We start from the raw sequence: 20,461 nt of genomic DNA, 5'->3' as shown, positions 1-20,461 counted from the left end.
CCCAATACCATACTACTTTGTTTACTATAACTTCCTAGGATAGTCTAAATTTGGCAGAGTTATACTTCCAGCTTTGTTCTTTATTTATTATAGTTGATTTACAATGTTCTGTTAATTTCAGGTGTACAGTAAAGTGATTCACTTATACGTATATGTTCATTCTTTTTCAGATTCTTTTCTCACATAGATTATCCCAGAACACTAAGTAAGTAGAGTTCCCTGTGCTATACAGTAGGTCCTTGTCAGTTATCTGTCTTACATATAGTACTGGGTGCACTGCCAGCTTTGTTCTTTTTCCTCAGGACTGTTTTGGCAATTTAGGGTCTTCTGTGGTTCCATATAAATATCAGGATTATTTGTTCTAGTTCTACAAAAAATATCTTGGCTATTTTGGTATAGAATACACTAAATCTGTAGATTGCTTTGGATACTATGGCATTTTAATAATATTATTTCTTCCAATCTAGGAGCATAGGACATCTTTCAGTTTCTTTGAATCATCTCCAATTTTGAGGAATTGAATTTTTAATTTAATTTTCATTAATTTAAGCAGCTACATGTGGCTAGTGACTACCATATTGGCCAGCACTATTCTAGTATGTGGCTTCTGGTGAACATATTGATGCATTTCTGTTGGAGGATTCATTCTGCCCAGGAGTGGAATTTCTGGGTTATAGGACATCCATATGTTTGGCTTTAATAGACAGGGCTAAACAGTGTTCCAGAAGGTCAGTACCAGACCACTCTCCTGTCATCAATATATGAGAGTTCTAGTTGCCCTTATCCTCACCAATGATTGCTCTGAATTTTTTCACTTCAGCCATTCTGGAAAATAGTAGAAATATCACCGTGTGGTTTTCATTTGAATTTCTCTAGTTATTAAGTACAGTGTACTAGCACCCTGGATATCCTCTTTTGTGAAGTGATTTTTTAAGCCTTTTGCCCACTTTTTTTTAAATGGGTCTTTTTAGTATTAATTTCTAGGCAGTCTTTATATATTCTGAATACCAGACCTGTGTTGGATATATTATTGCAAAACTCTTCTTCCTCTTTGTGGACTGCTTTATTTTTTTAAGATTTTTTTTAACATGGGCCATTTTTAAAGTCTTTATTGAATCTGTTACTGTATTACTTCTGTTTTATGTTTAGTGTTTTTGGCTGAGAAGCATGTGGGATCTTAGCTGCCCAACCAGGGATCAAACCTGCACCCCCAGCATTGGAAGGCAAAGTCCACTGGACTGCCAAGGACGTCCCAGGAAGACTTTTTGACTCTTAAAACCATGTCTTTGCATTCAAAGATATTCTCAAATTTTTATATAGAGAGTATTTATCAAGTCTTACACATAACTGTTCCTTTATTCATATTTAACTTTAAAATTTACAGAAAATAAAATGATATGGAGCATACAGTTAGGGGATACCCTCTTGGACTTCTTAGGAGCAGAGGATCCTTTTGATGCACTTCAAAGAATACATTTTTATAAATGTGAAAGCCAAGGTGGGCACCTTTTAAGTTGGATGGCAGTCTTATTAAAGAGTTTTTGTGTATTATTGACATTTTAGGTGTTAGGTTAAATGAAATTTAAGAGACTACTTGTGAAATAACTTAAACTTTTAAAATTTTTTCCAAGATACAAAAGTATCTCTAACACTAAAATAATGATTGTGATCCCAACAGCTAAGGATAATTACAGTACATGCGGCTATATACTTGCACAGTAAGTCACCAACACTCTAAACAATAAGAACAGTTGCACTGGGGCACAGCTCTCATGTTATCCTTGCCAGAGAGCACAATGATCAATTACACCTGAGCGATGCTAGCAAACTGCTATATCTAGAAAGCGTAAAATCCAATTATCTAGAACAACATGACTATCAAATTCCCAGCCAGTATGGAATTTCTGAGTCCGTATATTCAGAAACCTATGGAGTGTTCCTTAAATTCTTTTAAAATAGGAATTACACTGAGCATTAAAAACAATGAACTAAATAGTTCAACCACCACAGTGGCTGAAATTCAGTGTCTGATTTAACAAATGTTTACCTATCATTTCAAAATCAATTTCTGCTCAATCCTAGCACAGCCAGCACTTCTTCTGCAGTGGCATTTATTTTTAAGTGCTCAAGAATGAAAGGCCCAGCTGTATACCACAGTCTTATTACAAGAGCCATGGGGAGGGCGAGCCCATGGAACACACATAAGAGGAGAAAGACATGCACAGCATCGTCCCTTTGTTCAACACTGGCTTTGAATTAGAGGAGAGGAGAATGGAAAAACATATCATAAAAACTGAATGAAGATCGTGTTTAGTAGGTAAGAAACTAAACTGTTTCCAAGTTTAGTAGGTAATCAAGAGTTATACTTCTGCTGCAAAAATCTTTTACAGGATTGAAAGTACTAAAGTGACACTAATACTGAAACACAGGTAATCAGAGGTAGCAAAGGCACTGGCAACATGAGTCATCATCAAAAGACAGCCCGGGTAAATATCGCACATTTCCTGTCAGCTGCTGCGAAGACTTGCATTTTTCGAACTGAAAAGGAATCCTGTGGGGCTTTTTACTTACCATTTACTTGAAGAAAGGCTGTTTTAGGTCCCCTCATTGAACATGAGACCAAGGTTTCCAAATGAGTTTTCCTCTATCGTCACAAGATGCATTATACTCAGTTACTGCTGTTTGACATTAAACTGCTATATGTGATAGTGTGGCTACTCTCTTGAGTATGCCACAAAGAACCATTAGAGTGAAAGAGCTAATTGTGCAAAAATGGAGGATCCCATAAGAATGTGAAGGAGGAGCCTTCTATGTCTTGGGATCTATTATCTGGTTCCAAGCACCTGTACAGACAGGTTCCTCCCTGAGAAGCATTCACCAGTATCCCAGGGCAGGTTACAAATTATTTAAAAATGCTTTCAAAATCTTCCCCTTGCTCTAGCCATGTCCCTGATCCTGTTCACATCTCAGTCCCCATGCCCCTTGCCCACCTTGAAGCCCAAACTCCCACCAAAGATCTTTAATATAATACAACTTACCCATTGTTTCATAGTCAGTATTAATACCTTTGTATCCTGTTTAAGAAATCCAAGGTCATAAAAATGTTCTACAGTGTCTTCCTATTGAAGCTTTACTGTTTTGCCTTTCATATTTAGCACTATATCTAGGGAATGTTTTGTTAAGATTTTAAGGTTTAATTGTTATATATTGAGCACCTACTGTGTTCCAAGCATCCTGCTAAGCAGTGTGCTTTAATTAGCTCAAAGAAATTGCTGTTCCCATTTTGCAATTGAAGTGCTAGAAGCTCAGAGGCGTAAACTGCCCAGAGACCACCTGCAAGAGGCAGGGCCAAGATCTGAACCCAGGACTCTCTGACTTGGCAAGATCCGAGGACCAGATGCATGTCAGCTTTGGTGGAGGAGCTCTGGGGGTTCCCCCCACACCACCACTGCGCTGAGGAAGGCGGCTGAGGCCCTTCTCCCAGAGGACACTAGGGCCACTCACCCCAGACACTGCATGCGCGTGAATGAAAGGCATCAGGACCGGGGCCGGGTGCCCCAGCTCAGGGCGACAAAGCAACCCTGGGGGCTGCGGGACTCAGGGCTTCTCCACAAACACGCCATGCTTTCAGAAATCTACGTTCCATGAGCCACACGCTGAGAAACTGCTCCAAAGCTCCACAGTTCAGTGCGATGCTGTCAGCCATTTGAGATCATTCGTATCTACCATGGCCAAGAAGTACGTATCTTTGCCTGGTCTAGTAGTTTTCCTCATTCTACCTACTGAAGTGACATGTTATGTTAATAGATTTCACGGTCTTAAACCATTCTTGCATTGCTGGAATAAGTCTTTTCTCCTCATAATGTATTCGTTTTAGTACACTGCTGCCCTGGTGGCTTCCCACATGCCCTTGTAAATTCCAGGAGTTGAGGGAACTACTGTGGAGCAGGGGACAAAGTCCCGTGATATGTTCCAGAATCAGAACCCACAAAAGCCAGAACAAAACCAAGGATGATAGTACTTGAGGTGGGGGCTCAGCCATTGTGGCCCAAGAACACATCTCTAGGCTGGCCCAGCTTGGGGGACAGTTGATGATAATTTGAAGCATTCATGAATTTAACATTTTATATATCAATTATTCATGAACTTCCTGGAAAGACCACCTTGTAGTAAATGGTCATTTTCTGAAGCCACGATTTTGCAAATGAGGGAGAGGGAAATGGCAACCCACTCCTGTATTCTTGCCTGGAGAATCCCATGGAGAGAGGAGCCTGGTGGGCTACAGTCCATGGGGTCGCAAAGAGTTGGACACAACTAAGCACAGCACAATGCAAATGGGGATGTGATAGCTAATTCCCTAGCTGATGGACGGGCCAAGCCAGCCCCCAGCTCCCATCCAGCTGCTTTTCCACACAGTCCCCTATTTCCTACACATCAAGCAGGCACAGTGACTGCTGGTGTTATAAAAGCCTGTGTCCTCCATGGAAAACAGCCGAAAAGCCAACTCTAGGTGATGATGGAAGAGTAGAGAAAATGAGTTCAAGGCCACTGATGACTCTAGCAAGAAAATGAAAGATTGGTGGTCTGGGTTCAAGTTGAAAGTCTCATTCTGCTGTGGTTTGATTTTATAATGTCAGTCAGTTCACCACTTCCTCTGCAGAAACAGGGAAAAGTGGTCTGTGATACTGTTTCAGTGAGTTTTCCAACCAACAAATAAACTCATCAAACTGGAGATAAAACCTTAGTGAATGATGACAGGACAGTAGGCTATGGAGTTTGGATACGTAGAAGTACATGTGAGTTAATTTTGGTGAGTTTATTTAAGTGGCAGAATCTATCTTAATAGTGGAATAAATCATTTTCATCTTATATTTATAGAATCATGAACGGCCTGTGGGTGGTCACTTTTATTTTTCCAGTTATATTTTAATGCAATGGCTAAAAATCTTCTACTTGGCAGTGGAGCACTCTATTAACTCTGATGTATAAACAGAGAGAAGCAGGGCTACTCAGCACAACATGAGAACAGAGAACTCCATGATCTACCAAGACTTTCCCCCTGAGCACTGGGGTATTCGTGCTTTCTACAGTTTGAGAGTTTCATTTCAGCTGACGCACATACACGTTCCTAGTGCCTAGCATGCATCCAGGCACAGAAGCACTTAGTGAGTACTGCTGGGCGGATGGACGGATGGGTGGACGGATGACTGAATATATAGATGGATGCATGGATGATCAAGTGGATCCTGAGTAGATGCCTAAGCACATAAATACATGGGAGGGTACATAATCGGTTGGTTGAGTGAATTAATGGAGGAGTGGATGACTTCACATTCTAATCCTCAGTTTCCACTATAACCTGCCCCAGTTGTAATGCCTTAACAGCCAAGTAAAACATGTCAGGGCCTTGACATCTTGCAGAGATACATTTCCGTTGTAAGAAGAATCCTGAACACCAAGCAGCCATTTCCTCACCTTCATAATCCCAATGTTCATGTGACATCCCACAGCCTCACCCCATGAGCACCCCCTCCTTTCCTGAGTTCTTTTGCGACCTCACCCTTCTGCACTCCTGCCCAGGCCCCTCCCTCCCTCCCCTGCTCTTGTTCTGCTGGCTCATCCTGCAAGACCCAACCCCTGTGTGGATGTTCCTGACCTGCCCCCAGTGCCCTAATATCTCTCCATCACAGTCTCCTGGTGACAAAAGGATAGGTATCGCCAAGTGGGCTGAGAAGTTGCCAAAAAAAAGAAGGGGACAGAACTCAGAAGCGCCCAACTGTAGTGAGCCTGCCCTGCCGTGTCCCCTACCCTAGTCCCAGCTGGGAGGCTGGGACCAGCCATTGGTGAGCAAAGAAAAGACAATGCCTGAATCCTCTTCCCCAGATTTTCTCCAGTGGCTTCAGTAGTGGAGAAGAAGTGCACTGCTGAGGCCAGGCTTAGGGAAATGGACCCGTGACAAATGTGTTCAGAATTTTTTGTGACAGGGACCATCAGTCAGATCTCTGTCCATGGCCCCCTTCTTCCTCCAGCCAGCATCTCTGAAGATATGGGCAGGACTGGAGAACTAGACGGTGGCTCAGCACCTTTGGTTTCTCGGTCCCCTTCCTTTGCCAGTGGTCCTAGGTGGCTGCAGGCTGCAAAGAGCAATCTGATCTCACTGCCTCCCCCATTGCGTTCACCGGGTTCCCACCTCTTCCCTACCCCTTTAGTCACCCTTCAGGAAGAACGAGTCAAGATCCAAGAATAAACATCTTTCAGACAAACAGTGAGCAGGTCCCGAGAGAGCAGAGAACACGCCCAAGGTCACACAGAGAGGAAGTGGCAGAACCAGGAATATAGCCCAGTTCTCCCACCTCTGCCTTGGGCCGCTAGTTCATAGAGTATCGGACACACCCGGGTTCAAATCCCAGCTCTGCCACAAAACCAGGTGGACAAACTTCAGCCCACCAAGATTCAGTGTCCTGTAAATGGGCGTGGCCATGGTTTCACACAGAGAGGAGGCAAGCCCCAGACCCGGCCCCAACCCCAGCCCAGGGTCTTTGAGGGCCTGACTCACCAGTGGTTCCCAGTCACAGCCTGGAGCAGAAGTCCGGAGGCGGCCCACGGACCCAGGCACCATCCCAATCCCGACAGGGACCTCAGGACCCCATGTGCAGAGTGGGGAGAGCGCCAGGGCTGTGTCCGCGGCGTGCTCACAGGACTTCAGCTTGGCGCGGTGCAGGAACTCGCTCAGGAACAGTTCACCGTCAAGAGCTTTCAGTTGAGCCGGGCTCCACTCAGAGCCCGTGAGCCCGGGCCTCGGCCTCCTCCACGCTCCACGCACGCCCCACGCACGCCCCACACTCCACCTACACGCCACGCTCGCCCCACGCTCGCCCACTCACGTTCCACGCTCCACGCACGCCCCACGCACGCTCCACCTACACGCCACGCACGCCCCACGCTCGCCCACTCACGTTCCACGCTCCACGCACGCCCCACACTCCACCTACACGCCACGCACGCCCCACGCTCGCCCAGTCACGTTCCACGCTCCGCGCACGCCTCACGCTCCACGCCTGCCCTTTGCTCTACGCACCGCTCCACTCTCGCTCCACGCTCACTTGGAGCCTGGCAGCAGCCTTCGTGTGTTTATGATATATCCCTTTCTTGGGAAGATTCCTTGGAGAAGGAAATGGCAACCCACTCCAGTACTCTTTCCTGGAGAATTCTATGGACAGAGGTGGCAAAGAGCCACGATTGAGCGACTAACATACACATGCGCTATCCCTTTCTTCAGCCAGAGGGCGCCGCTAAAACACTTGGACCAGGCCCCCGGAAGTTTCATCTTTGCCCTTGAGATAAAAGACCCCCTTTTTCCCTAATTCAGGTGCTCTTGGTCATAGCTGCCGCACATGGAATCTTCAGTCGTGTTATCTGGGATCTAGCTCCTGACCAGAGATGGATTCTGGGCCCCTGCATTGGGAGCATGGAGTCTTAACTACTGGACACCAGGGAAAACCCAAGAACGGTCTCTTGACTTTCTAGATTCTCTAATAGTGGACCCCTGCCAGCCCCTCAAAACTTAGCAATATTTGTCCTCAGTCGTGTCTGACTCTGCGACACCATGAAGTGTAGCCCGCCAGGCTTCCCTGTCCATGGGATTTTCCAGGCAAGAATACTGGAGTGGGTTGCCATTTCCTTCTTCAGGGAATCTTTCTGACCCAGGGATGTTTAGCTGTTTAAAGGCTTAGTTTAGCTAACCATGACGTGCAGTGTTTAGCTGTTGATATACTTTCACCCTGAATAAGACTTAGGTCATGGTCTACATTGCTACATATAAGGTGGCCAGGAGGAAGCAAAGCTCCGTTTTAGGGAGAGGAAAATTTCACTTTAGCAAGATCCGGAAAACATGAGTTCTGTCGCACAGTGCCTGTTAGCCACAGACAATGGCAACCCACTCCAGTACTCTTGCCTGGAAAATCCCAAAAGAACCTTTTATGATAGTGAAAATATATTTTGGATGGAGGAGCCTGGTAGGCTGCAGTCCATGGGGTCGCAAAGAGTCGGGCACAACTGAGCAACTTCACTTTTACTTTTCACTTGCATGCATTGGAGAAGGAAATGGCAACCCACTCCAGTGTTCTTGCTTGGAGAATCCCAGGGACGAGGGAGCCCGGTGGGCTGCTGTCTATGGGGTCGCACAGAGTCGGACACGACTGAAGCGACTTAGCAGCAGCAGCAGCATGCCTAAGAGCACAGGGCTTTGGCTGCCCACTGACTTGGCTCCCTCTTCATGGGCTGTGTGACACTGGACAAATCACTTAACCTCTCTGAGGTCCAGTTTCTCTACCTGTTAATTGGAGTTCCCATCATGGGCCATCGTAAGAATGAAATGAAATAGTACATGAACAGTACCGAACATGGTGCAGGACACACAGTAGGTGTTCAGCAGAAGTTAGTTAGTCATGCTTGTGTGTGGAGGAAGGGCCACATTTCGGTACAATTTCCTCTTGGTCATCAGCACCTTTGTAAAGGCTACTTGGGAAGAAAATCTAGGCTAGAGGCAAAGCTTGCCTCATTCTCTGTCCTTGTCACAGCTGGTATGGGGGACAGGGAGGCAGAGGGGTGGGAAGGGGTGTTAGCATCATGTCATTTTTCTGCAGTCATTTTTATCTCATTGATGAAGTGGACCCTGAATTTGGAAATGGGAAGAATTTCCCTCTAATTTAAAGCAGCGCCTACCTCTGCCGGTCACAGTGACTGGAAGATTAATTTCTCACCAGCCATACAGGCGGATGCCTGCCCAAACTGGCTTCGTATGCAGGCGCGGGTGTTGCCATCTCCACGCCTGGCTGGTAATGAGCCCAGCACTGCCAGGTTGATGAGGCTCCCCTTAGCAGCTAAAGCAGGTGCCAGCAAGTCGTCTTCAAGGTGACCCCATGGAACCGGCACCTCGGCAGAAGGTACTGCATGCTGAGCAGGGCAGGCATGCACACACACACATCCTGCCCTAGGTTTTTATTCTGGGCACCCATAACCTCACTTTGGCCAGCTTTCTAGTAGTCCATCTGCCTTGGATCATTGGGTGGCCAGTGTGTCCCAAGCCATCGCAGCAACTGGGACATACTGAACCAGTCGAGTGTGGACTCCATACACTCCTATGCTCCCCAAGGAGGACTGCCTGCCTCTGACATTCCCAAGTCCTGCCCTTGGTTTCTAAGGGGAGAGGCCACATGGTAGATGGGAAGATAGTGACATTGGTTGGATGGCCCGTTGGCTTGTGCTTTATTAGAGAGAATATGGTAGCAGAGTGACCACTGGTTCAGATCTAGTCCAAGCCAAAGCCTGGTCATTGGCTCAGGAGTAGCAGCACTGTGGACTAGAGGAGTGGTGGCCACAAGCTTCGTTTCATGACCAGGGTAATCACTGTGTGAAGTGCTAGGTTGAAAAGGATGTTTAAAAAAAGGAAAGGATGCTGAGGCTGTCTCCTGGGCCAAACAGAAAGAGAATGGTTATCAATTAGCTGTATACTGGCTATATGATTGCAGTGGGTCATTTAATATTTTTGAGCCTCAGTATCCTCACCTCTAAAATGGGGAGAACATAGCTTCAGGGATGAAGTGAGCTCTTTAAACAGAGCCTACACATAGCAGGGGCTCTCAAAACAGTGGTGTGTGTCTGGACCCCAAAGAATCCCAGAAATTCACATACCCTGACATTCTCATATCACAGGGTCAATAAGCACGCATGCCCAGCCAAAGCCAAGGGTCTCTCCCTCTCCCCAGTGAATGCACCTGCAGGGGAGCAGCTTACAATGAACTTCAGCAAGCAAAGGCTTGGCTCTCAGGTTAGGATGACATACTGGCCCAGAAAGTAAAGCTTTCAAGCCAGCCCCTCCTAATGAATGTCAGTAGGTTTCAAGAGCTACCAGCGTGGGCAGAACTGCCAGCAGGGCATCTTCACAGCTCAGGAAGCAACCCTGAGTTGCTGCTTCACCTACCTGTCCCTGCCATGGGTTGAATGTGCGAGAGGCTTTTGGACATGGTACTGGAAAGGGATAAGAAGGGACAGGTGGCCACAGCTGAGCTTTCAGCTTCTGATTTGCCTAAGTCCAGGCCCTCACCTGGGAACAAAGCCCTCCTGCAGCTACCCAAGGAGGTAGCCATCCTCACCCTGCTTGATTAACTCCCAAGACAGAGACCTCATTCCCCCGAGGGAGCTCAGGGCCTCCCTGCCACTTCTTCATCTGGTCTCAAGGCTGGAGCCACCCATTCAATACATGTCTTGGGCACCTTTGGTGAACTTGGACCCAGGGCTGACCTTGAGGACACAGAGGGCACTCAGACACAAGCCCTGGAAACCATGCATGATCATACATGACAGATGCAGAACAGGGACTAGGACCTCGGCTCTGGGAGGGCAAACAGAGGGACCCCTTTGCCCTGCCCCTGTGGCTCACCGAGTGTCTGCAGCTCACTCCCTCTGGGGAGGTGGGCCCAGCGTGCCAGGGACGGGGACACAGAGGGCAGTGAGCTCTAGACTTCGAAGTTTGGGCCTGAGTTCTTGCTTGACTCGACCACAGAGTAACAGAATGACCGTGGGCTGGTCACTGACCAGTCCTGAGCATCAGTCCACACATCTGTAAAAGAAGAAATCCACACCCCAGCCCAACTGAGAGGGAGGGAATTAAGGGGCAGTCACAGAAACTCACTAATGAGCTGCTGGTTCTCCCTGGGCAGAGGCCCGTGGGTGCCCTTGGCTGATTCTAACGCCTCCCTGGAGCTCCAGCCCCCAGGGCTCCATCATGTTATCCAGTGGGAGGACAAAGCCATCATGGCTCCCAGAAGCTTCCTTTAGTAGGGCTCTCAGGAACCCAGCTGTTGGTCCTAGAGAAGGTTCTTTCATCTTCCCATACTCTTGCCATGTCACACCCCTTCCTGGAAGCCCCTTCTTACCTCTCGGCACCTTTGCCCTTGCTCTTCCCCTGCCTGGAATACCTCCAAACTTCACCTTCTCCGAGAAGTCCTCCCTGATCAGATCCAGCCCCCTGACTTGTCTGGGTCAGTTACTGCCCACAGGCCCAGGCCTGCCTGATTTCCCTGGTGTCCCCTGGGTAGGATTCACCCCCGAAGCAGGAGACCAGTATGGTTTGTCCTCAAACTCCGATGCCCGAGTATCCTCCATCCCTTCCCAAGACCTTGGCAAAGTCACACTGACCTTCCAACCTAGTGTCTTGGTGGAGGAGAGTCCTGGTCTAGCACTGGATCTTGGGTTCAAGCCTCAGCTCTGCCACTAATTTGCTGTGTGACCTTGAGCAAGTCCCCTGCCCTCTCTGAGCTTCCTTTTTCCTATCTGTGAGTTGGCTGAGCTCTCAGGGCAGAGGCTTCAGGGGAGAGGAGAAGAGGTCAACGCTCACTAGTAGAGGCTCCTGTAGATATGGAGGGGGCAGGATGGTGGGCAAGCCGCTGCTCCCTTCCTCCCTGGCAGAAGCAGTCAGGATAAAGTCCATGGGCCACAATAGCCTCCATTTACTGAGGGATGAGGGCTTCCCAGGTGGCACTAGTGGTAAAAAGCCTGCCTGCCAATGCAGGAGACTCGAGAGACATGGGTTTGGTCCCTGGGTCAGAAAGATCTGGAGGAGGGCACAGTCACCCACTCCAGTTTCCTGCCTGGAGAATCCCACAGACAGAGGAGCCTGGTGGGCTATGGTCCATAGGGTCGCAAAGAGTTGGACACGACTGCAGTCACTTAACACGCACACACAATGAGGGAGGGAGAACTCACAGGGCAGCAGGGAGGGAGGAGGAAGGTGTGGGGCAGGATCTTGGGCCCTGTTCAGTGTCTCTCTCTGTCCACAGTAGCTCGATACAACCGCACCAGTTACTTCTACCCCACGTTCTCGGAGAGCTCAGAGCACAGCCACCTGCTCGTGTCCCCCGTGCTGGTGGCGAGCGCAGTCATAGGCGTCGTCATCATCCTGTCCTGCATCACCATCATCGTGGGCAGCATCCGCAGGGACAGGCAAGCCCGGCTCCAGCGCCACCGCCATCGCCGCCACCACCATCGCCACCGCCGCCGCCGCCGCCGGCGCCATGGAGAGTACGATCAGGGCTACGGTGAGCTGCTGCCCGTCCCCAGGCGTCCCCGGGCGCCCTGTCCGATTGTCGCCCACGCGGCCGCAGGGAGGTGGCGGCTCTGCCATGGGCGGGACAGGCTGGTCAGGCTGCATCGTAGAGGTCCTGAGTGATCAGGAAGAGCCCAGAGGCGCTCACCATTATGCCTCAGTGGCATAGGAAGCCCAGCTGTCTGCCAAGGGTGAGGCTAAAGGTCAAAGGGTGGTGTAGAGCTTCTCCCCAGCCCCAGCCACTGTGAGACCAGGCCTGCCTGTTCCTGCCCTTGAAGCACCAGCCTGACCCTTGAGGAGCACAAGGCTCCTGCCCAGAGCATGCCCAGCTCCAACAAGGAGCCCAGTACCACCCTCGACCTCTCCCACCCCAGGATGGAGCCAGTCAGGCCCAGGATGGCCAGCCTGCCCACCTCACATAGCCCAACCCTTGCCCTCTACCCCTCCTGCTCCCCCACCCAAGGCGCCTCCTTCCTGCCTCCTCCTGCCGCTGCCCCTCTGCACATGCTCTTCCCTGTGCCTAGAATGCCATTCCCCATTACCTCCCCATCTGACAGAAGCCTGCTTGTCCTTCCAGACCTGGCACAAATGCCTCCTCCTTTTAGAGCCTCTCTGCCCCTCCGCACGCCCTCCCCTCAGGCAGGGGTGAGCCCCACTCCCAGGACTTCCTGAGCACTGCACCCACCTCCAGCAGTGCCCTGACACGGGGCAGCTGTAGCTCTCCTTGCACTGAGCTCACAGACCAGCACAGGCCTAGCCCAGAGGGACCTGCTCCACAGCAGAGGAAGTCACCACCCCGTCTCATTTTCCCAGCAAGAGCTGTGGTGGTCCATATTAAAGACCAGGAGCTAGAGGGACTTGTTGAGTGGCTTGAATGTGCCCAAGCCTGAGCCTGGGACTTAGAGCTCAGGAGAGAGGGCCAGGGGAATTTCCAAGATTGAGTGGAGAGGTCGACCTTGACCTTGAGGAGAGAGAGAGGCCTTGGGGCAGGCTAGTCCATCCTGAGTGTATGGTGGGGCCATGAGGCCAGTGTCACATGAGCAAGCCCCCAGCCCTGACTTCGGAGCAGGTGGGGTGAGAACAGGCTGCCACCAGGCTGCGTCTGGGCTCAGGCCTTTGCTGCCTGATGCTGACTCACTGCAGCCCTGCAGCCCTGTCGCCGTGGAGACCCTGCTGTGGGGCTCCCGCCTCCCTGCCCTCGTGTCTGTTCTCAGCTCTAGCTGTGGCATCTCCTTGGGGCCTCAGCAGGAGGCCTGGAGGTGCTAATGCCCCCACGCCGTCCCCCGGCCTTCAGGGGGTACACCAGGGACTGCCAGGAGGCTTGGAAAGAAGCCAGAGGAGAGGGGACACAAGAGCCACCAAGCTCTGATGAGCAGCAGCCTCCTGGCCGTTGGGAACCCTCTGTCCTTTAGACACCCTCCCTGGCTCCAGTGACTCAGCCTCTCCAGGCTCTCTCCCATCGCTCTGGTGGCTTCTCAGACTTGCTGGTAGATTGCTGAGAAGAGGAATCTCAAGGTTCCTCAGAGCCCCACCCTGGGCCCTGAGAGAGGACCCACCCCTGCTCCATCTCACGCACCCTCCAGCTTCAGGCCCCACCCATCCTCCTCACCTGATGCCCCAAGGCTCTTACGTCTCAGAGGCACCTCAGACCCAGGGTCCACAGCAGCCTTCATCTCCACTTCTTACCAAGCAACCTCAGGAAAGTCACTCAGCTCTGTGAGTCATCTATACAATGGGTACATGGGGACCCGCCCCAAAGTTATTGTCAGGTCTAAAATAGCACAGTGCCTGGTTTATGAGTAAGTGCCCAGTTAATGTTAACTATTTTCATTATCTCTCCCCCTTGAGACAACCTGCTTCGGGGTCACTTCACTAAAGCTGCAACCCCCACACCTGCCAGCCACTGGCCTGGTACCCCCAAGGCATTCTCCACGGGACAAGCAACGTGATTGAACTGTGACCTCTGCTCAGTGCCACTCAGCAGCTCCCCATCGCCCTCAGGACAAAGTCAGTCCTGCCCTGCCTGCCCACAGGGCTCTTCTGCAGGCTGGTCAGATGCAGAGAGCGGCGCCAGTGAGAGTCTGAGGATGAATGAAGGAGCGAGTGAGTGAATGGATGAGGCAGAGAGGCCGGGGAAGGAAGGAGGGAGAGCGGGAGGGAGAGGGGGAGGGAGAGAGAAAGAAGTTTGTTCTCTTTCCGTAAGATGGAAAGATCTCGAGTTTGAACTTTAGGAGATGGGTCTGGCCCTGTCTCACTGGCTGGAGGTTCAGAGCACGTGACTTCACATCTCTGTTTCTTCATCTGAAAGAAGGAGGCACCCACTGCCTCCTTGTGAGGGTGATGAATAAGATCCTGAGGCTACTGCACAGTGAAGCTTACGGATGCCAGTTCCTCCTCCCCGCTCTCTGGAGCCTGTCTAAGGTTGTTAACCTTGGACTGGGGCTGAATAAGGAAGAGAGGCATACTTTAACTTGGGTAAATAAGGGAAGAGAGAGATGTGGGTCTCCCTGGACTATTTGGGTGTGTGCTGATGAGGAAAACGCACAAGGAAGGTAGAGGAGAAAGGCATTTGGGGAGTTCAGACTGGGGGAGTGGAGTTTCTTTCCAGCTGTTCCTGAGAGCTCTGCCCACCTGGATGTCTGGGGTTGACCTGGGTCATCTCAGGACTGGGGTCTGGGCTAGGTGAATGCCTCAGGGTGGCCTCAGTTTCCCTAAGATGCTCAGCCTGTGTGTGTGGGGGGGGGGCCAAGGAAAGTAACCCCAGGGAGACAGAGGTGAAGAACAGCATGGTTCAACCCCATTGGCTCTCAGGCCTGCCCACCAGGAAACAGCCTCAGCTTTCCCAAGGTCCAGACAGCCCCACCCAAACACACTGGTGGGAATGGGACCCAGCACCGGAGCCCAGTGGCCAGCCACTGTGCCACTTCTGTCCTCACCCAGTTATTTCATGTTTTCCTCTCTCCTCAGTTTCTTCCCCAACTTCTTCCCCAAATTCTCATTCTTCAGCTGGTGACCTAAAAGGAAACAAATCTCATTTCAGCATCTTCTCAGCATGTTATTGGAGTCCTTTTTCCTAGTAGAAGCGTAATGTGTGATCACTGTGGGAAACCTTTAAAATACAGAAAACATAAAAAATTAAGGGTTCTGTTCCTGTCCTCCAAACAGAGCCACTGTTTGGAATATTTTCTTCTGAGAGCTTTCGTGATGTCTGTAGATAATCCTGGGATTGTACCCGCAGATGGAGTTTTGTATCCAGGTTTTTCCACTCATCATTGTGTCAAGAGTGGGAAACAGAGTTTGGGGAATGCAAGGAGCAGTCTTTGGGGCTGTACAGACTATGCGTGAATTCCAGCTGCACACTCTAGCAGCCACAGGACCCTAAGCTCCCGTCTTAGGCAACCCAACAGTGGTGTTGACCGCAAAGAAAGATCGCAAGTCCCACCCAAAGCAGACAAGCCCCGCCCACTTCAGGCCCCACCCTCTGAGGGGAGGAGCCACCTGGGAGGCCCGGGCTGTGGGGAGGCCTCAACCATCTTTGCAGCAACTCCCGCTGTCCTCCAACCTCTACCAGACCTGTTGGAAACTGGGAGGTGGAAAGCTCCTAGGGTTAGGAGCCAGGACATCCAGTCACCCTCTGGCCCTACCAATAATCTGCTGTGTGGCCTCTGTCAAGTCACTGATCCTCTCTGAACCCCAGCTGTAGAACTTCTGCACCTCAGCTGTCGGCATTTCCTAAGCAGTGTTACTAGGTCTAAGAAAATAAGATTCTGTTGGTAAATGCTGCACAAGCACAGTTAAATGTTTCTCAGCTTCAGGACATTTCAAAAGTCTTTGATGTACTTGTGCGATAAAAACAACAGAAGACAGTGTAGTCTGTGAAGTCATCAAGATTCATCATAGAAGCCCCGTTTTCTCCCTGGGAAACCTAAAGGGAGGGAGACCTAACCCCAGAGACCTCTGCAGTCCTCATTCCCCAACACTTCCTCCCCATTTGTCATGCCCCAGCCCTTCTCCACAGCTCAAAACATCCTGTTCACACTACAGTCTTCTTTCTCATCTCCCTGCACCCCCACTGCCCTTGACCTGAGCTCTTCTGTTCCCTATGCCAGGCTTGCCCCTCTCCCCCTGGCTAATTTCTAGACAAGATTCAGTTCTGAGAGCCTTTCCTCCAGGAAGCCCTCCCTGACCTCCAGGCTGGGTCGGGCCCTTCTCTGCTCCCACAGCCCTAGTACGACACCTATCAAAGCTCATGATGTGCTGCTCACGACCTGGCTGTCCCCAGGACAGGCTGCTCAGCACCATGGGAGCCCCACCAGGGCCGGGCCACCTCTGCTTCCACTCCGTGACCACCCCCAACACACACCCAGCAGAGCACTGGCACTCATATTCTGGGGCTCGCTGAGGGGATGAAGGCAGCTGTGCATGGTGAGAGAGGGGCAGGATAGTGAGTTGGAGAGAACAGAATCTCAGTGGCCGCAGGCAGACTCCCTGGCGCCAGCCTGAGACCCAGGCCGAATGTCCGTCCATTCCCTGCAGTGTCCGACGGGCACACATACGGCCGCCCGAGCCACAGGATGCGCTACGCCTGCAGCCCCGCCGAGGACTGGCCTCCGCCCTTGGACCTTAGCTCTGATGGGGACGTGGATGCCACGGTGCTCCGAGAGCTGTACCCAGACTCTCCACCCGGGTAAGGAGGCCACGCAGGGGTGGCAGGAGGGCCTGAGAGGGCGGGGCTCCGGGCAGGAAGCCCCGCCCCCACGGGGACTGGCAACACCCCAGATGGCACAAATGCAGAACACATCTGCTCAGTGGGCGTGGCCATCTCCTCACCCTCCTGACCGAGTGAGGTGGGGCCTGCGGCAGATGTCACCGAGGGACACTCCAAAAGGCGAAAAGAAGAAAAGTTCAGTTGCTTCGGGATGGGTGAGGAGCTGAGGTGGAGGGTCCAGGTCCGAGCCCCTTAGCTGCTGTTGTTCAGTTGCCTAGTCCTGTCCGATTCTTTGTGACCCCATGGGCTGCAGCACACCCTGCAGCACAGCGAGCCTCCCTGCCCTTCACACACTCCTGGAGTTTGCTGAGATTCATGTGCACTGCACTGGCGATGACGTCCAGCCGTCTCACCCTCTGTCACCCTCCGTGTGAGCCCCTGAAGTCCAGATCACACCCACTGTGACAGGCGTCACTGTCTCCAGTTGCGCTCATGGCCCACCAGGTGGCCCTGTCCTGGGGGGATTCTCTTCTGGGTCCTGTCCTGGCAGCCACTCTCAGGCACCTCACCACCACTTAGGACCTGGAGAGAGGAGTCAGGACACCCGCACTTCCCATCCAGGGGACCCCCTTGTGCCCTGCACACAGCCCCATCCTCCCCATCACCTTTTAACCCTTTACCACCACCCCACCCCCCAGGGTCACTGGGAGGGATGGACTTTCCCGGAGGATGGGTGATTTTCTGCCCTGCAACTTCAGGTTCAGAGGGGCCCCCAGGGAGTCTTAACCCTTGAAGGAGCACTTTGGGGTGACTTGAGACCAAGGAGTGTCTGGCTGCCCCCACCAGCACTCCCCACTCTGGGAGCCCTACCTGGAGATGCTTCGGCAGTGGTGGCTGCTGTTCTAAGAGATCTGGGACCCAGCATTCGGTGATTTGCTCACTTGTGTTCACAGGGACACCGGGACTGAATTAGGGCCAGAATCCAGGTCTCGATGTGCTTTGTGCCCCTCTCCAGGGAGTGGAGGGGTCTCACTGGAGTCAGTGGGACCAAGGCCGGCCTGCTCCACTCCAGGGCAGCCTGTCACTGTGGCTAGGCCTCCAGCCCCAGCGGGGGGAGACCCCGCCACCCGCCACTGAGGCCAGCTCGCAAAGGGCCTGAGGGAGCTTCTTCTCTTGCAGTTACGAGGAGTGTGTGGGACCAGGCGCCACTCAACTGTACGTCCCCACGGATGCCCCGCCCCCCTACTCACTGACCGACTCCTGCCCCGAGCTGGACGGCATCCTGGATGCGGGCAGTGGCCACAGCCCCGGCCGACACCAGCAGGTGCAGAGGCCGCAGGGCCAGAGTGGCCTCCGCACTGTCTCCATGGACACCCTGCCCCCTTACGAGGCTGTGTGTGGGGCCAGCCCCCCATCAGGCCGGCTGCCACTGCCTGGACCACAGCCAGGCCCACAGAGCTCCCAGGGCTCGCCCACCCCAATCCAGGCCCCGGCCTCGGGCCCAGAGCGGATCATGTGAGCGACCTGGTGGTCAGGTCCTGCCGGCCCCTTGGGGCTGAGTCACATCTTTCAGGCACACAGGGGCATGTATACACACACACACACACACACACACACACAGATGCTCACATGGCACCCCCACATGCACACATATACACACAACTTGGACAGACGCTGACACACCCACGTGCGCGCACACATCCAGACATGCCCCTCACATGTGCAGGTGTGCACACACACACAGGCCTCCCCCCCAGATACACAATCCCACCTGCAAGGTTTCATTGCAGACGAAGCTCTCCTGACCTCCAGTCTTCTCCCCAGCCTGCCAGTGACGCCCCTGGAGCCATGCTGGGAGAAAGGAGGCAGAGAAGGGGCTGGGGTTCACTCTGCCCTCTCCCCGGGCTGTCTGCCCTGCCCTTGCTGGACAGGCTGGGCCCCAATGCTGACTCTGCGCCCCCCCCCCCGCCCCAGAAGCTGCTCAGTCATCCCAGGTTGGCTGCCTGCCCAAACTCACCCCCCGCCCTCAGGAGGCAGCTGGTCCTCCCGGTTGGTGGGACAGGCCTCAATGAGGCTCACCTCCACGCTGTCTCTATGTCCCCACCCCAGGGCAGAAGAGCCACAACACCTGCCACTTATAGGGTGAGGGATACAGGATTGGGGGCCCAGGCACAACCTGAAGACCCTCGCCTCCCCATGCCCCATCCCTAGCCCAGCACCCTCCGTCTGGTGGTGCTGGCGGAGTTATCTCCAAAGCCCCCACTCCAAGCCACAAGTGTTGGACAGGACCCTCAGCGGGCGTGCAGTGGTGGTGGTGGGGTGGTGGTAGTGGGTCATGGCTGTACCCATGTCCGTCCAACCACTGCCTGGGACTGAGGGTCTTTAAAGGTGGGGTGGGGCCTGCCTACGGACAGGCGCTGAGGCAGAGGAGCAGCCCCTCACTAGGTACATGCCCTGCCAACCATTAATGGCCTAAGCTTGAGTGGGCTGGAGACAGACCCCAGGAGCAGTGCTGTCCCTCTGGGTGGGGGCTCAGGGTTGGGAGTTGGGAGCCAGCACCTTCTGGTCTGCCCTCCACGGTGCTGGCACAGATGAAATCAAGGGGATGTGCCCCACCGTGGCACCACGAGAGGACCAATGGTTGCATCTCAGCCTTGCTGCTGGGGCTACCACAGAAAGGAGTGCGTGGGCCTAGTTGTAAACAGACTCAGACCTTGGCCCCTGAGTCCCAGCAATTTCCATCAGAGACCACGCAGGTAACAGAGCCGATGCCTGCAGACCCAGCCTGCACGAGGGTGGCAGCCCAGCGCCCGTAAAGAGCGTCCCCGCCAGCATCACCAGCGGCAGTCCTCCAACCCACCCCGCCTCCTTCCCCAGCCCCTCCTTAAACTGCAGCACCCCCAACCAGCCTCTCCCCCACATTTCCATTCCTCCAATAAAGGGCTAAGACAATTTAGTAATCCCTTTCTTAAGAAGAGAGGCAGCGAGGAAGGCAATCGTGAATCTTATTTTCTGTAGAAATAGCATTTCTTCTGGTGCAGAACTGAAAGGAATCCAACCAGAGGTTCTGTAGCATCCTGGAGCCCCTGACTCTGCCCGGGGAAGGGACCTTGTTTACACGCAGTTCTGCCCACCTTTGTGGTGTACTGTTTTCTAGGCAAAAAAAATAATCTCTTGTCTGTTGTACTGTATAGCCTTTAAAATGCACTCCAGGGGTGAGGTTCTTGTAAGAAACATATCTTGCTTCTGCAACCCTAGAGAGTGCCGGTGTTGGGGGGGAGATAAAAACCCCCACATGCTCATCAGTGTTGAAGGGATGGAGCCAAGCAGCTTTTCTTGTCCCTGGATTAAGCGCTAAATAAGCAACAATGTATCTTTTCTGTGTTCAAAATAAATATATCAATAAAAAAATGTTGTAAGAAGTAACCTGCATAAGGAGCCCATGGTGGGGTTGGCACGATCTGACACTTGTAAGGAAAGGGTTAAATAGCAGCAAATTGAAAATATGTTACTTTTCTCAAAATCAGCAGTCACTGAAACCCTGTTGTTCTTCTAGGACAGGGATATTTGGGTAATCCGTGATTTACACCAGTTCATTTGTTGTTGTTGTTTAGTGGTTAAGTTGTATCCGACTTGGCGACCCTGTG

The 20,461-nt window shown here is 52.2% G+C and overlaps 1 protein-coding gene across 7 annotated transcripts in view; it reads left to right on the top strand.

Moving 5' to 3' along the window:
* BEAN1 (brain expressed associated with NEDD4 1) overlaps positions 1-20,231 on the top strand; it is a 39,496-nt gene extending 19,265 nt beyond the window's left edge. For 3 of the 7 annotated variants that reach the window (XM_088830650.1, XM_088830647.1, XM_088830651.1), the window contains 3 exons: positions 11,844-12,098; positions 16,643-16,793; positions 17,994-20,231. In XM_088830650.1, the coding sequence (XP_088686776.1) occupies positions 11,844-12,098; positions 16,643-16,793; positions 17,994-18,333 (746 nt within the window). In that variant the 3' untranslated portion in view covers positions 18,334-20,231. Of the gene's footprint in view, positions 1-11,840; positions 12,099-13,954; positions 14,210-16,642; positions 16,794-17,993 lie in introns of those variants that run through there. The other 4 variants (XM_088830648.1, XM_088830646.1, XM_088830649.1 and 1 more) reach the window with 2 other exon arrangements.
* Positions 20,232-20,461: the final 230 nt, after the last annotated feature.

Source organism: Moschus berezovskii, chromosome 22 (genome assembly GCF_049115385.1).
Source record: "Moschus berezovskii isolate FMDL1 chromosome 22, NW_MosBer_1.0, whole genome shotgun sequence".
In the NCBI taxonomy this organism is placed as follows: Eukaryota; Metazoa; Chordata; class Mammalia; order Artiodactyla; family Moschidae; genus Moschus; species Moschus berezovskii.
Note: the sequence above shows the minus strand (reverse complement) of the source record. Positions and strands in the feature narration are given on the sequence as shown.